The 16433-nt window shown below is 36.0% G+C and overlaps 1 protein-coding gene across 1 annotated transcript in view; it reads right to left on the bottom strand.

Annotated features, from left to right (window-relative positions):
- FBXL17 (F-box and leucine rich repeat protein 17) overlaps positions 1-16433 on the bottom strand; it is a 290001-nt gene that overhangs the window by 195564 nt on the left and 78004 nt on the right. Inside the window, exon 5 of the mRNA XM_062600332.1 lies at positions 4148-4255. Within this exon, the coding sequence (XP_062456316.1) occupies positions 4148-4255 (108 nt within the window). The remainder of the gene's footprint in view (positions 1-4147; positions 4256-16433) is intronic.

The following is a 16433-nucleotide window of genomic DNA, read 5'->3' as shown; positions in this document are numbered from 1 at the left end:
GTTTAGGAAGCACAATGATCTTAAGGTTGGAAGATATACTAAAATGTTACTATAAAAGGAGTATAAGGCAGAGTACTTTGTGTCAAAATAAATCAGTAACTGAACAAAAGGCAGCATACAGTACCTCAGTTTAGAAAAGACACTTGCAGAATCACTCTAGCTATGTTCAGATTACCACTGTAAATCTGTCAAGCCAACAATCTCCGCACTGAATGAGTCCCAAATACTTGCTATATAAATCTAAATTTTGATTGACTTCACACTGGTCACCAACTCAGACACCAATATGATTGAGAAGATTGGACATGGGCCTCAGGTAACAATAATATGAGACCAAGAAAGAATAAAGATAACGTTATTCCAAAACCAGTTTTCTTAGATAAATTGAGTTCCTGTATTGGGATTGGAAAAACAGATTAGAACTTTTTTCTATCAAGCTATTGTCCAATTAGACTTCATGCTTATTTTAATGAAAATGTGTGAAATAAACTTCACCAAGATGTAGTCTGTAAAAAGGATATAATAAAGAAGTACACATGGAAAGATATTGCTCCAAAGCATTACTCTAGCACAGGTATCAGAACTCAAAGGAAGAAGCTAAAGTAGTAGCTTGGAAACAAAATCATGTCTAGATGTTGAGATTGGCTGATATTAGCTCTTAAAATTCTATTAGAAATGCAACAATTAAAATGCTGAAAGGCATTTACCACAAGAGGAAAAAAAAATGCAGCCTACTTTCGGGGTCAAGCAAAGATACAGGATCAAAAATCATGAAGAAAAAATTAGTTGTCTGGTAGTCCCATTTAAAATGCAATTACCTAAAATTACCTAAACTACAATGACCTCTGCACTTCCAGACTCTCTCCTTCTCTGTATACATATACGCAGCATTTCTCATCTTGCCCAACAACCACTATTTACAGTGCATTTTTTATAGTTTATAATAGCTTCAAAGAAAAAAAGACACTAGAGAACATTTTTGCTCAAGAAGTAATTTTTTTTTTTTTTTTTGAATGTCATAATGTTTAGGAGCAAAAACAATGAAAACACATCAGTGTTTCTTCTTTTCTACCATATGGAATTTTTTCACTGTTACAACCCACAATTGTCTCTTAAAAAAGAGCTGTGATTCAGCAGCACTACAAATCAAAATTCTCAAGTGCTGGTATTTTTAAAGAGCTAAAAATTACTGGAGAGAAAATAAAGCAATAACAAAAGACTCAACTTTTATTTATCTGCCAGTCTCAAAGCATTTTTACAAAGGAGGAGGCCAGTGTTGTTACCTCCAGCTTACAGAGACGAAGCAGAGGGACAGAAGGGAACTGACCTGGATAGGACACAGGACACACTGGCAGGCTATGCAGAGCTAAGAACAGATTGCAGATCTATTAAGAACAGGGATTAATACTAAACACTTATTAAGTACCAGTTGGGAACTGACCATTAGAAGAAATGGATGATATTTAAAACAAAGAATTGATGTCATTAAAGAAATAACATCATTAACAGATAATTATTGAAAAGACTGATGGAGTTGTTTAAGAAAGTTACTGCTCCCCTGATATTTGTTATCACCCTCCGTTGGAGGTTATTCTACAATTCTTCTTTAGAAGAATTGTAGAAATGGAATATGTCTCTGGGACGGACACTTCAGCGCATTTCCGAGTTTTAGCGGAATTGCCTGCTCTGTGAGGGAAGTAACACCTGGCAGAGGAGCAGTGCAACTACTAAAGTTACTGCAGCAAGATTAACCGGGAATCACTTGCCAATAGCCTCAGAATAAAGAAACCAGAATTGCAATACTGCCTTTGCTACTCTCCTGCTGTACCACCAGGCAATTTTCTTTCCTGCTCTTTGTCCCTCAACATATGACATCAGTGTAGTTCCCTATACTAAAGATCTCTGTCGAAAGAAGCAAGAAGAGTAAAGAAACATATTGTTATCATAACACTTAGCAAACCTTACAGAGGTCAAATCAGAGAAGACAGGATATACTCTCCAAGAGAAGTACAGTTAAAAACAATATTGCAAGATATGCAGGGTTTCCTTGAACATGCTTCAACCCTGTAAAAGTTCTAATTTACATTATATCTTCAGGAGAAAGCCAGAAGAAACTCCACTGCCAAGTATATTTACTCAGATACATCAAACACTTCATAATTTCTGTTCTCAATCCAATACAAAATTTGCAGTAGGCAACGACACACTTTTCACCAACAATATTCCACTTAAGGAAAATATTATTTCAAGTGCTTTGCCAATATACTTGGCTATTATTTGATCAACCTAAAGAATTCTAACATATATCAGAAAAAGAAAGCTTCAAGACAACGTAAGACAGCACCATGAGAAGTGAGATAACTGAAGAAAAAATACTTGATACTGAAACTACGTGAAATAATCAGCACCTTCATAGTAAATGCTACAAGTGCTAAAAGAGTTTACTTGTCTAGGATTCAAACACAAATTCCCCAAATATATCTGAGAACTAGATTTTTTTAAAAAAAGTATTCAGTGCTATCACATCACTGTCTTTGCAGTATTCATGACCCATGGTAAGTTTCTATGTCCACGGCGTGAGAGAAAGAAGCAGGAATTCCCAAGTCTCGTGTCCCGGGAAAAAGCACATACAATACTCGCCTATCCCATATGACTTTTTCCCATTTTGGGACACAATCAGCCAGATATATTCCGAAGGGCAATCTACATCTGTGTCAGTCCTAATACAATTCATGATTTCCAGTCATTTATAACTAAACCACATCAAAATCACAACTAAATAAGAAAATAAAGCTCTCGATTTTTCGTAACTCCATCATATCATGTAACTGACTGAAGTCACTTCATAGAAGGATTAGACATAATGATCACATACTAAACACTCAATAACACTAGGTCAGAATAATCCAGTAACCGAAGTACGCAACTGAAAAATGATTACATAACCGCTCCCTGTCAGACCAACTTATTCACCTCCTATATTTATGTTGTACACATAAATACAACTCATACTGAATTTTTTAGGACATTAAAATTATCATATTACTTCTCCCTCCCACAGATATATGTGCCTTTTAAATATCTTCATGTCATTTCAATATCCTTGGAGTTCTTCCCAAACTACATCCTTTGAGGTACTGTAACTACTATGCAAATTGATTTTTTCAGATTTCTTTTTGCACATTTTCTGGAATTTTTTCATTTCACCTATGTTTTCAGCTATGGAGCTGCCTTAAACCATTTTACATATATTAGAGGTATGCTGAATCCACTATCATGACAAGAGGGCTGCACTTCTGCACCAAAAACTACATTTGAATTTTCTTCAGCCATATTACATTTTCATTCAATATGGTCTCCACTTATTTCAAGGTCTCTTTGACCATTTTTTATGTTTACTAGCACTCCTTCATATTCAATACACATTTTTACAGCCATCTTTACCAATTATCATAGGTTCCACTTCCCCCCTCCCTTTTTTTAAAACTTCCTAGGTATAAATACTATATTTACCTATTACAAATATATTTCCCCTGTCCTCCCTGATGCTTGCATGATCTCTCAGTTTTGTTTCAGCTCTGCATTTAATTATGTTGTTTGTCCACCTCATCCAGGGTATTAATTAAAGCATTCAATAAAATCAATTTCTGTAGTCACACAAGGCAGTTCTCCCACAAATCACACCTCTTACGTAAAGAAAACGATAAGGAAATAAAATGTTTCTACAGATATTCGTAAAATACAGAGGTAGATATATACAAAATGTGTATGCATATGGGTTATCCTACTGCAACAAGGTGTCTAAGACTATTGCACTCATAGTTTTGCATTTCATTTCCAATTACTTGGCAGCAACAAATTACAGAACTTTTGCAATTCAATCTCATGTAACTAGGCATTTTACAAACAATTGACATTCACAGTATTACAGTTTCTGAGAATAAACACCATCCATTGAACATGTTTATGATAAAGTTAAAGCATAAAAATCTGAATGTGTCTGTTGAAATGATGCAAATTTTATTTGTCATGGTTCTATCTGTGACAGAGTTATTCATTAAATGTATAAAATTAGCTTTGTTGATATCTATATTTTGGCAATTGTCACAAATACTAACAACGAGCTAAAAGCAGCTATAGTACTTACATTGGTGAGGTGAATGACTCCTTTAGATGTAACAGAGCAGCCCATAAAACCAACATACTGCAGCTCGGGACAATGTTCAGCAAATGCTTTCACTGACTGATCTGTCACCTAACAAAAAAAAATACACAGATAACAGTTGAATAGATGATATGAGTATACACACAATAAAATCCAAGCTGTTTCTCAATAACAATAAAACTATTAATGAATAGTTTGATTGCGTTATCACTGCCACTTACTCTGAGAATTTGAGAGAAAACATAAGGTATGCACGTGCATCTATAGATACATTTGAAAAGAAAGAAAAAATATAGTCTTCGAAAGACAGTAGGACCTTCGCTTTGGAGCAGAAAAAACAGAAGAAGAGGCCAGAATGATGACCACTGAAATTCAAATATTACCATTCTCTTTATCTGCAGACTAAAGCAAAAGTTTCTTTTATTTATCATTCACATAATTATATACAATAATTAAAATATCAACAAGTTTAAGACATTGCCACTCTGCAGAATCATGAGGTACCCATCACTGACTGCACTGAATCTGAACTGTATCATATCTTAAGTTTATATTCCATTTTAAGCCATTTTTATTAAAAACTAAAGCCGTACTACAATCTATTAATGGCTATTAACTTAAACATAGTATTTTGGCCGTTTCCCACATAGAATTAGTATCACACAGTAACGTACCATTCTACGTCTGTTATTCGTTGAATGAAGACGCTACCTTTATTATTGTGATATATCTATTTCTAAAATTGTTTTTGTTTTATAATTAAGTTTGTCTAATAAAATTAAGTAGCTATAGAAACTAAACATTGCATATGTAATGTTTGGTAGGTAGAGTAAATATTGAAAAAGAATAACACTTGTGAACTTTTTTCCTCAAAGTATTAGTTTCCTCTACAAATACTTCTGTGATTTCCTGCAGTTTTATTGCAGGAAATATTTCCTGTTTTCCCAGGAAGTTATATAAAGATTTGTCTTAAATCAAGAAAATTGTATTTTAATTATTTAAAAATTTTATTCAGTTGAGTACTTCCCTAGATGAAGTATTAACAAAAGAAACATTTGTTGTTTTATTTTCCATTACTGAAAACAAATATTTCATTCCACAAATATTTTATTTCATTTGTCATTCTAATCTTTCATCAATTTTTTAAAAACTTGCATCATACAGTAAGAACACAGCACAAAACCCATAAATTCACTTTTTAAAAAATATGAAGCCACTAGCATCAATATTCTTCTGATTAAACAGCACGCACTACTGTCAATTTAGTTCAAAAGACTGACCGAACAGCAGAGGAGAAGGTCTGTACTTCATTTGATCCAGGCTGCACTACTACGGAGTCCCCTAAAGGATGGGGAGAAACAGAAAGCAATTGCCTTCGAGAGTCCTTCCAGAATGCAAGGCAGAGAAGACACGTGAAAGATGCAGCAAGCAGAAGGATGGCAGCAGAGGAGAACGGAACAGCCAGTTTCAAAGATGATGGAAATTAATTTCTCCTGGGCAAACTTTGTAGCAATCAAGGAAAACACTACAAGTTGCTGAAATAAGAGAATGTCTAAAGCGAAAATACTTCAATGTATTTGTTCACTTGGAGTTTCTTCTATTAAGAAGTTGAGTATTAGTTTGCTGTCTAATAAACAACCCACTGTAGCATTTAACCCGCTGCAGTAATTTAAAACTCCTTCGCTGTAGCGGGCGTGAGGAGGAAGCAGCTCCCCCTCTGTCCCGTCACAATCCTGCATGAATACAAAGACCTTCCTATACTTTCCTTAATACAAACATCCTGGAAAGAAAGGAAAACGTAGCTTAGCTACAAATGATAGATTGAAACTATATGGACATGTAGCTAGGTTCTACCCCTTCTAGCACCCTTCTCCAAGTCCAGACATTTAATTCCAATGCAGGGTTACACGGCTCTCACATTATAACCTGATGTACATCTTTCACACACTCCCAGGATCCATCTCACTTTTCAACCTCCTCATTTCTTCCCTTCAACGAGCACCTTCATCTATGAAGGCTTTCTTTCTTATACGTATGTACAAAGATCTAGCACCTCAATCACACATCTCATCTCTAATTTTAATAAAGACTATTTCTCCTCCAGACCACAACTAACAGAGGCAGCAAACAGACACAGCAGCTTGTGCAGCAGTGTCTGGGCTCTGCTTAAAACTTCTGGAAGTTGTGGGCAGTTTTGGGGCTCCCCAGTACAAGAGAAACATGAAACTACTGCAGCAAGCCCAGTATAAGGCTATGAAGATGACTAGAGGACTAGAGCATCTCTCCTGCGAGGAAAGACTGCAAGAGCTGGGCCAGGTTAGCCCGGAGAAGACTGAGCGGGGATCTTACCAATGTCCACAAACATCTGAGGGGAGGGTGCAAAGGGGAGGGGGCCAGGTGCTTTTCAGCAGTGCCCAGCAACAGGACAAGAGGCAATGGGCACAAACTGAAGCACAGGAATTTCTATCTGATATGAGGAAACTCTTCTCCGTATTGCACGCCGATACCTATTTCCTGTTAAATCTAATTGCTTATGCCTTTACATTAGATGCTATACTACAGTCGCCAACACTTCACTGTCAGATTTATTAAAATAAATAAATACAACATCAGATAGTTTTACCGAAGAGCATAGCAGAGGCAAGAGTTGATCCTGCAACATGTTTTCTTTTCCAAAAGAAACTGAAAGTGAACAGCACCCCCTCTGAAGCTCAGCTACTACCCTAAGCGCTTGCATGTGCACGATAAGTAGCCATCAATCCAGATCCTGTTTTTTCTACAGAGGTCCCTCACCGGCAGAATAATAAAGACTCTCCAGAGACAAGTGGAGGACAAAGGGAAGAGAGAAAGCCACATAGATAACTAATAGCTTTTCAAGTTTTTCAGAATTTGGATATGGGCAGGTTTTTGAATTTATTGAGCACCATATTTAGACATAGCTGAATTTCTAAAATTCGAATTCTTGACCTATTTAGTTTTTATTACTAAACACCCAGCAGCTATAAAACTGAAGAGTATAAAATTGTCATGGGCACCCTTAGAACACCTCCACCTCTTCCTTTTAACAAGTTTTTTTCCCCCTCCCCTGAGCAGTATAAATTCCTAGTACAAATGACGGTAAGGCAGAAGTGTCTTGATCTGGGGACAAAACATGTACTTTCCAGCCAAAATGTACAAGTCATCTCTCACTGTGTCTGGAATTGTAAACCCTGAAAGCCTGAGGACATTCTGGGTTTGCAGGGATGTCTTGTTGACTTCACAGAACTCAGAAGCAAAACAAGTTTTGAGATATCTAGTCCACGAGGGAGCCCTAGGTGAATACATATGTATGAACAGTACTGTCGCTATGCTGGCTATCACCTTGATCCCCAGCTCCAACATACCTGACGAGCATGGCACTTTACTGCATGCTGGCAAAATACTTGCAAAACAAATTTTTGAAAGTGAGCTCAGAGACTAGGGATGCAAAGAGGATTATAGGTATACAGATTATACCACGCTTGAGTGCTTTTGGTTTGAGGTTATCGGATGTGGTTACAGGTCAAAAGCAGGTTGATTTAAAGCAACAATTTCTCAATGAGCAAAGATGTTTTAGTTGCATGCCTGCCAATTACAAGCAAAAAGTATGCCTCTGCGGTTTGGGTATTTAGAAACCAATGAAACTGAAAATGAGCCCAAAGGAGGCGGAACAGGCTCAGGTAAACAGGTTCAACCCGCTAAAAAATGGGTAGTGATTGTGTCTTGTTTGTACAGACCCATGTTACAAGTCTACTTACTTAATCAAGCAACCAGCGTATTTTAGTACAAAATATCTTCTTTGATTTTGATCTGACAGATTTTTAGATCTTCATCTCTGCACATTCCTTTCAGCTGAGTCAGTAGCCACATCAGCTATTTGGGAAGATTTTGACTACTAAAGACTTTGACAAATATTATTAGAAATCAAAGAGTGACAGATTTGCCCTATTCATGGCACCAGGGGATAATAAAAATGCCTTCTGAAAACTCAGGGAAGTTTTAAATTTAGGCATAGAAAAACAGAAATTCAATTCTTTCTTTTCAGCCATATTAGCTTCTCTATAGAAAATAAAAGAAATCCTCTGTTCTGCTAATGAGATAAGAGGACCACCCTGTTACAGTTTTGCCCTCCTCTCTTTACAGAGAATTTGAGTATGAATCTTTTCTTTGTTTCGCATAGCTTTGCACTAGCTCGTAAAGAAATGCATTAATAAACAATGAATAGTATAAATGCCTAAGATCACAGATTTAGTACAGAACTTAAAACTTTAAAATACAGATAATTTCTTCCATAGAAGTGACATATTTTGGGTCCAAAAAAAAAAAGCACAAAAAGAGATGTTTGGAAAGTAAATAATAAAATTATTAACTCTCAAAGTGTTTTCTGTTTGTTCATACTGTGGAATTATCTGCATGCTAAACAAAACATGTAAAAAAAATAGTTAAAGTTAACAGTACTTCAACTATCAGCATTAAATAGATTACAGACTGGCAGTGAAAGTTTTCAGTGTTTGTTAGATGTTCAGCATCTATCTGGTCAGGACAAGGTTCTTCATTCCTTCTACATACCATGCAAGTCTCTCAATCTTTCAGGTTCCAAAAAGTATTTACAACCTGTCAAAAGTAGTGTGGTATTACCTGAATATGCTTTACATTTACTGTGGTAGAAATAGCAATTTTAGACAGGCATTTTGCTATTGCAGACAAATGCTCTTAAACCTTGGCTTATAAATAAATAAATAAAACAACACTGCATTGGAACTGTTGATGCCTTTAAGCTCAGTTCAATAATAGCTCTTGTCCTTTGCTGTCAGTCAGTGAAACTCCACTAACTGCAGGAGCTGTTTTGATGTTTTAAAGATAAACATTGTAAAATTTCACCATCAGCACTGTAATCTCACAGTCTGCAATTTTTACTATACCAGTATATAAGAGTATATAATTTTTTTTTCAGGTCCAATGTCATTTATAGCAATTGATATTTTAATATCACAGTGCCCATCCACCCAGCCTGCAACGGAGGTCATACGATATTTTACTTAGTGAGCTACTCAACGCATGACTGCATTCTCCTCTGATTGCGTTAGTGAGGAAAATTATACATATTTTTACACGTATACACACACACCTGCTATTTCACAAGAAGAACAATTACTTTTCATAGAAAGAATATGAGATATGAAGTAGAGAAACACCTGATGAAAACTTTGTTAAACTAAATATCTGGGGAGAGGGTAAAAAATAACAATTTGTAATTTGTCTTTTTGTTCTCATTCTGTTTCACAGGAGTAAGAACATGTAGTATTTTGGACCTTGTTCATATGTATCACATAGCATTATGTAGCTAAGTACATTGACCAGTTAGATTAATTGATAACTGAATCCTATCCACCGCGATTCATATACACTTCCAAAACTATAACCAAACAGCATTTGTGGGTAGAAGTAATATCTTCCATTAGAATTATATGTATAGTGGGAAAAAAGCAGACAAATTTCAGACAGACTTGAAACAGAGCAGAGTCGAATATGAAGCTAAAATTAATTTTTAAGATCGAGAACAACTACTCTACTGCTTAATTAGACATTCTTCTATTTTACCCTGTACAATGCCTAGCTCACAAATATACTGACCTTACTTGCCTGTATCCTTATGCTGTCACACCCAGTATTATAGTGCTACTACAAAATAACGTTGCGTTTTCTTTCTAAATGATGAAATTAAAAACTGTCTAAAAATGCTATTAAAAATCTCTCTCTCTCTCTCTCTCTCTCCCCCATATATATATATACACGCTTGAAATTCTGTATTTAAACTCTTAATACATGCAGGCCAACTCACTATTTCTACGACAAATAGGTCCCAGAAATGGTAATCTCCTTTATTGCACAGAGGTGTTTTATCCTCCCAAGACCTATTCTACAGAATGAATGAAGGATAAGTGCCTGACAACAAAATGCATGGAAAATTAGGAACAGCACATGTACAATGATTATGTAATCTTAACTCTGTTTGTTTGTAATGTAACTCTGTACTGTTTCCTTGAAGGCCTCTTTATCACTCAAGAAGCAGGAGAGTCATATGAAATACGAATTATGACTTTTGGAACCAAACAGATATTTTAAAGCATATGACCAACGAACATTCAGACATACTAAAGAAACAGATGAGATTAGTATAATCTAAAATAGATTACCATAGAAAATATACTACAGTTCTACTAACATGACTCCTGTCAATAACGATACAGAAATTCACAGCTAATTCTTTTATAGATCACAGTAGTGTTCTTTGAGGAATCTTTAATAATTGGATTGTCTCGTCGACCTTCATTGACTTTCATTCATCCTGTCTTGCTTCATGTTAGTCTTGCTTTGAAAAAGTAATGCAGGACAATGAGGAGAGATTTATAAGTTATGCACTACAGCACTGTGAATGGGAAATACATTGGTCTGGAACTAACGGTGCAGATTTTGTTCCTATTAAAAAGATCTATGATAAGTGAGATACGGTTTAATCATTTCCTTTTTATGTATTACAGCTTATTATATATGAATTCCAGTTCTGATTTTTTTACAAGAATTCAATATTTAGGCTATTCCGAATTAGATTCTGTAAGTATTAGTTTATTTTATATTCTATTAAATAATCCAAGTAGCACAAAGGAGCAGTTCTCAAGCAAAGATGATCATTCAACAAGAAAGTCTGAGGTACAACAATACAAGCTACTTAAATTCCAACTAAAAAGCCTAACAGCTTATAAAAAAATCTAGAGAAGCTAAAACAGAAATAAACTGGAAATGAATAAAGTGATAGGAATATAAATACAAGTTAGAATGGAATGGACACCATGTCCTCATTCATACGGGTGCACTGCAATGTAAGTACATCTTAATGTACAATTTTTCAGGCAAAATACATAAACAAGTTTGAAAAACATTTTAAGATCTTCTTCAGAACAAAGACATTATCCAGAAAAACTTTTGACAGAGTAAAATATGCTGTCATCTGAGCAGAAAGCCAGTCTCCCACAAATGCAATAGGTATGCACACACCGCACAGGTCAGTACTAATAGTGGAGTAAAACTCCTTCTCTCTAATTCTCTCACCAACCAGCTCAGCTCACCAGTTTATTATCAAAAGAGGATGGACACCCCCCTACGCCACCCCCTCACCATAAAAACATGAGCTATCTCAAAAACAGAAATATTCTCAAAACATGAGACATATCTAATATCAAGAAAGGCAGGCAAGTCAGCCACCATTGCTCTATCTGCAGAAACGTCCCTAAATCTAACAAAAAAAAAAATGCAATAAAAACATAACTTGAGAGAAGTTGCCTCTGATGCCAGGGGCAATTTTACACAGGTTTCTCCAGCTGAGCTTGTGTTAAACCTCTGTATTAAACTGTAACCACATCATTAGCTTGCTATAATGCAAGGTAAAAAGTTGTTGAATTAATTACGCCTTGTCAAAGGATGAGGATAGAAATAAAGGCTAGTCCTTGCAAGGAATTACGATGAGGACAGATTAAGACAGATGTTCCCTCTTTGCCACATAAGGAAAGATGATGTTTGTCACACCCAGAATTTATTACTCAGATTTCTAACTTAATGAAGACACAAAAAACACTCCCAGTCATAAAAAATTGTGTTGATTACAAAAGCATGAGATATTAACTGAGAAGGAGCTCCAGGAATACATCTGTTTTGTTTTCTCTGATTTTTATAGTAGCATTGGTTTGTTTTGTCTTGTTTTTTTTCTCCCTCCTATCAATTCTCTCTCACTGATCAGGTCCCGTGATATTATGATAATATTAGTACAACAACTCTAATGTGACTTTTTCCCATGAGGATCTCTCAAACCACTAAATAGAATACAGTTTTCAGTTAGCTTTGGAATATCTTAAGTAGATAAAATTTATTGCCTTGTAAGCTTGACCTAGAAAAAAAAAAAAAAAGATTTCATTAACTGTTCTCTCTTTATTTCTGTGTTTTAAATTGCCAAGTGAAGTAAAGCTTTCTCTATCTCCAAGATGCATCACCTCACAAATTGTCTCTTTTGGCTAACACTTTTTAAATGACTTTTTAAACAGAGGTCCAAACTAAGAGACTACAATATTACACTATAAAGACTAGTAAACCTTAGGCTATTAAACTAAAATACATACTTACCAATATTTAAGATTACATATACTTTCCCACTCCTACAAGCAAGCTGTTGCCTTCAAATAAATAAATATATGTATGTATGTATGTATTTTTTTTCCCTCATATGCTATTAGTTTCTTTCAACAGCTAAGACTACTGCTAAAACAGCTCATAGGCTAATGAGGGCAGTTCCTTCAGTGCTTTGGAATGAGCAACAGGTAATCCAGAACCAAAGTGCCTTAAAAAAACAAAAACAAAACAAAAAAAACCTCTTTTCTTTTTCTGTGCTGCTATTATCACCTTCTTCTGTAAGTTCTCTCTAATGGAAGTACCCGAGAAATACCTATGGGAAACAAGTAAACAAAAAGAACAGCAGGATATTAAGGTAAGACTTGACTGATCAATTTTTGATCTCTCTCACTCCTAGCAGGTGAAAATAAAAAATATTAGTATTCTGGTCTGCCTTTAGTGGGCAAATGGAGAAAGAAGAACATACATCAAAAGCAATATATAATGTGCCATAACAGATGAGCTTGAAAAAAGATTCAAAGTAACGTATCCCTAAAAAATGCATTGTTCCGTTTTTAATCTGAATTCTTAAATTGTTCACTATTATTAAACTTGTGCCCACAGTAGGCTGTAATACTCACAAAGCATCCACTTTCAGATATAATCCTGATCTGTGTTCCACCAAACATGCCAAGGCACTCATTAGCATCTATTTCAAACCTTTTCTTATTTAATGAAGAAATTTCTTAGAAACAGATTATACAATTTGTATGAGCATGACTATAAAACTCAGCTTAATTTAAGTAGGGTTATGACGCAAATATATTCTGTGTACACACACAAATATAGGAAGATGGAACTCTTTTGCTGTCCCTCCCCCAAAAAACAAAGGACCAAAATGGTAAAAATAAAAATAAAATTAAACCCTTTATGTTTAGAAGATTTCTCTCAAATTCAAAATGGAAAAGGTTTTTGCTATTGAGAAGCAGTGATACATTGTTTACATTTCATGAGCAGCAGCTTGAATGATAGTGGACATAGAAGTTCTGGCAAAGCAATTATCATCAGTGAAGATGCATATAATTCATGACCCCCTATTGCAATCACAAAACATTGATATAAATAAGGCATAGATAATCTATCATCATGCTCAAGTGCCAAAATTTCATTAGCAAACAGGAGGAAGGCATGGCTCATCTTAATAACTGCCACTGGACATACTATTTATTTCTTCACATTCAACAACATATATGGATAAATTTAACCATTTCCTTGATCAAAATTCAACAATTCTCAATTTTAACTTGAAGTAATAATGAAAGATTAGGTACTCAAAGTTAAGAAATATAAACATTTCTGTTTTCTCATCTCTGAAAGAAACAATCTAACTGTAAAGGAAGTTATCCTTGTTTTTAGTACCTATTCGTGATGCTTACGGTGTATCTTCAATCTTTTCACAATCTGGGCTTATAAACTTTGATTGCTTCCTTTTCATTACAGACACAGTCTTCAAAGTGTAGTCTTTCATAAAATAGAATATTGCTGCTAGCTAAGGACATTAAAACTTGTTTCATTATTAATTGAAAGGGATGATTGTTAACTGATCAAATTAGGTGACTTGTTTGTTTTCTTAAAAAAAGGGAAACATTATTTTGAGGCCAAAAACAAAAAAAATTATTGGACAGTATTTTCAGATGAGTTTACAGACTGTTTTACTTTATTCCAGAAACTGATTCCTTGATATGCGTCTCACCATTAAAGCCGAAATGTAAAACATAAAATACAGAGGCAGAACCTGGAAACTCCTACTCATTGAAGTGAACTTCACAATACGAGCTATTTCATCAAAGTCAACAAATTTAAAATGCTCTAGATTAACACAATAATGAAAGCATGTATGCCTGAAGCAGCATGCTGAAATTCAGAACCGTGACTCTCAAAACTCCTATGTACCTGCCATGCAGTATCTATTAGGCGCTATCTCTGTGGCTGTCCCATTTTGATATTAGAATTTAACGTGTTGCAGCAATTCTGCATCCTGCTGGCTGCCTCAAGATCCATCGGATCACACTGTATGCATGAGGCTCTTTGCAAGAGAATGTTACTTTTTTTTTTCTTTCTTTCTTTTTTTCCTAGAAATATCGAGAGGAGAAGAGAGGAGAGGATAGAGCAACCCTTTTCCTTCACCCTCATCCATTAGCTCAGGAGCATCTCTCCTATGATACGAGAAGAAGGTTTCCACAGTTGTCACTTTATCTGAGAACTAATGGGAGTCGTGGTTGTGCATGTATCTTGTCCAAGCTCCTTTGGGTGACAGCACCTGCTCCTCCTCTGTTGGATGGTCCTACAGGGCACGAAGCATGACACTCCAGTAAGTAAGAAGGAATTTGAGCTTCTAGCTCACACTGTTAAGGTAGGCTGTCTGCAACTTAACAGAAACATATTTACCTATATGAGTCTAAATGGCATCATTATCAGATACATACATGACATGGCATAGCCTTTAAAATAAAGGACCTACTCCTGTTCACCAGGAGGATCACCATAGATGCCTACATCGAGGAGGGACTTCTGGGCTAGGAATCTGGAGTGCTTTTCTGCAGCCATAGATAAGATTTGGAAGCCTTGGAAAGGGGTGGGATTTCAGACACATTCCATCCTCTTCATGCTATTAGGTAGCTCCTCATGGTTTCTGCAGATTCTGTTCTGAAACACCTAACTACCCCCAGGGGCTGTATACACAGTCTGCACACTTTTCTGGAAGCTGAGGTTTCCCCTCACAAGACACTGACACTTTGATTCGCAGCATTTAAGACCCTTTGTGGATGTGGGCTCAAATGTTTCCTCGCATGCTAGTGCAGTTATGCTAAGTTTACTCTTCGGGCAAAGCAATACTAACCTATAATATTTTCCGTATCAGTAATCTAAAATCAGCCTTTTAAAATTTCATCTGGCATTTCATCATCTATATCTCTATTCTACTTTATTTTCTTTTTATGTACAGTCCTTATATGTGACAAAATATCAGCAATCCACAAATATCTTACTACTTCCAGTACCGTTACGTAAGTCTTATAAACTACCATTCATTCATTCATTCGTAAGTAGACAAGTAAGTGCTTTAGGAAAAGGTCAGTTTCATTATGATTTTTGCCATTTTAATTTGATTTAATGTAGTTATAAACAAAATTTGTCCTCAATCTTTCAGAACTTACTGAAAGCCTGTTTAACTCACTGGAAAAAAATGTGACTTGAGTAATTACCATGAAGTGACTACTCACAATACATATTCGTTGATGAAGAGGTTTGACTGGTGAAGAGCTAAGAAAAAGCAGTAACTGCTTCCATGAAACCAAAGGAAAAGAAAACCATCACTAGCTCACTGTGCTGTAAGCTGTTCTTCATGCCCATCTTTATTCCATGATTACCAACAGTGGTATTTACTTCATCCTGGGAATTGCATTTGCAACTGCCATTGTGGTACTGTTGCTTCATAAAAATCAAAAGGCTCAAGAAAAAGAAAAACTGCAAATAATAAAAAATAAGCTTTTGCTGCAGTTTCTGAAATATCATGTACAGGCAAACACGGATTGCTTTTCTGTTTCTATATTCAGCCAGCCCTCTCCCCCCATACTCCTAACGTACATGTTCCTTCCTTCCTTCTTTCCCACACAGCTCTCTTGCATCTCTTCTCTTTCAGGCTCCTGTTGAGGCCGGCAGCTATGGCTTCACCTTCTAGCACAGGTTCAGTTATTCACGTTGCTGCACCCTGGGCTCTAAACGCAGACAGATCCTAACTAGAGATCCCAAGATTACGCGTACGGCAGAGAGCCGGAGTTAGAAAGCCCCACCGTGAGTCAGAGCAGCTCTGGCTCAGAGCTGCACTACTGCGGCTGCGTTATTCCCAGAGGGCAGGCAGAGCTTGCTTGCTTCTGCTCAGTGGGCTCAGGGCAAGTTCACATCTGTCTGCAAAAGCTGGTATGCACATCACCTGAATTGCACTCGAACCTTCTGTAAAACTGCCGATTCCTTGTTTTGGATCTTTCACCATTTTGTTTGAGTCTTCTCGTTGGAAGGAAGGTACCAAGGG

This window comes from Rhea pennata, chromosome Z (genome assembly GCF_028389875.1).
Source record: "Rhea pennata isolate bPtePen1 chromosome Z, bPtePen1.pri, whole genome shotgun sequence".
In the NCBI taxonomy this organism is placed as follows: domain Eukaryota; kingdom Metazoa; phylum Chordata; class Aves; order Rheiformes; family Rheidae; genus Rhea; species Rhea pennata.
This window is presented reverse-complemented; position numbering and strand designations above follow the sequence as displayed.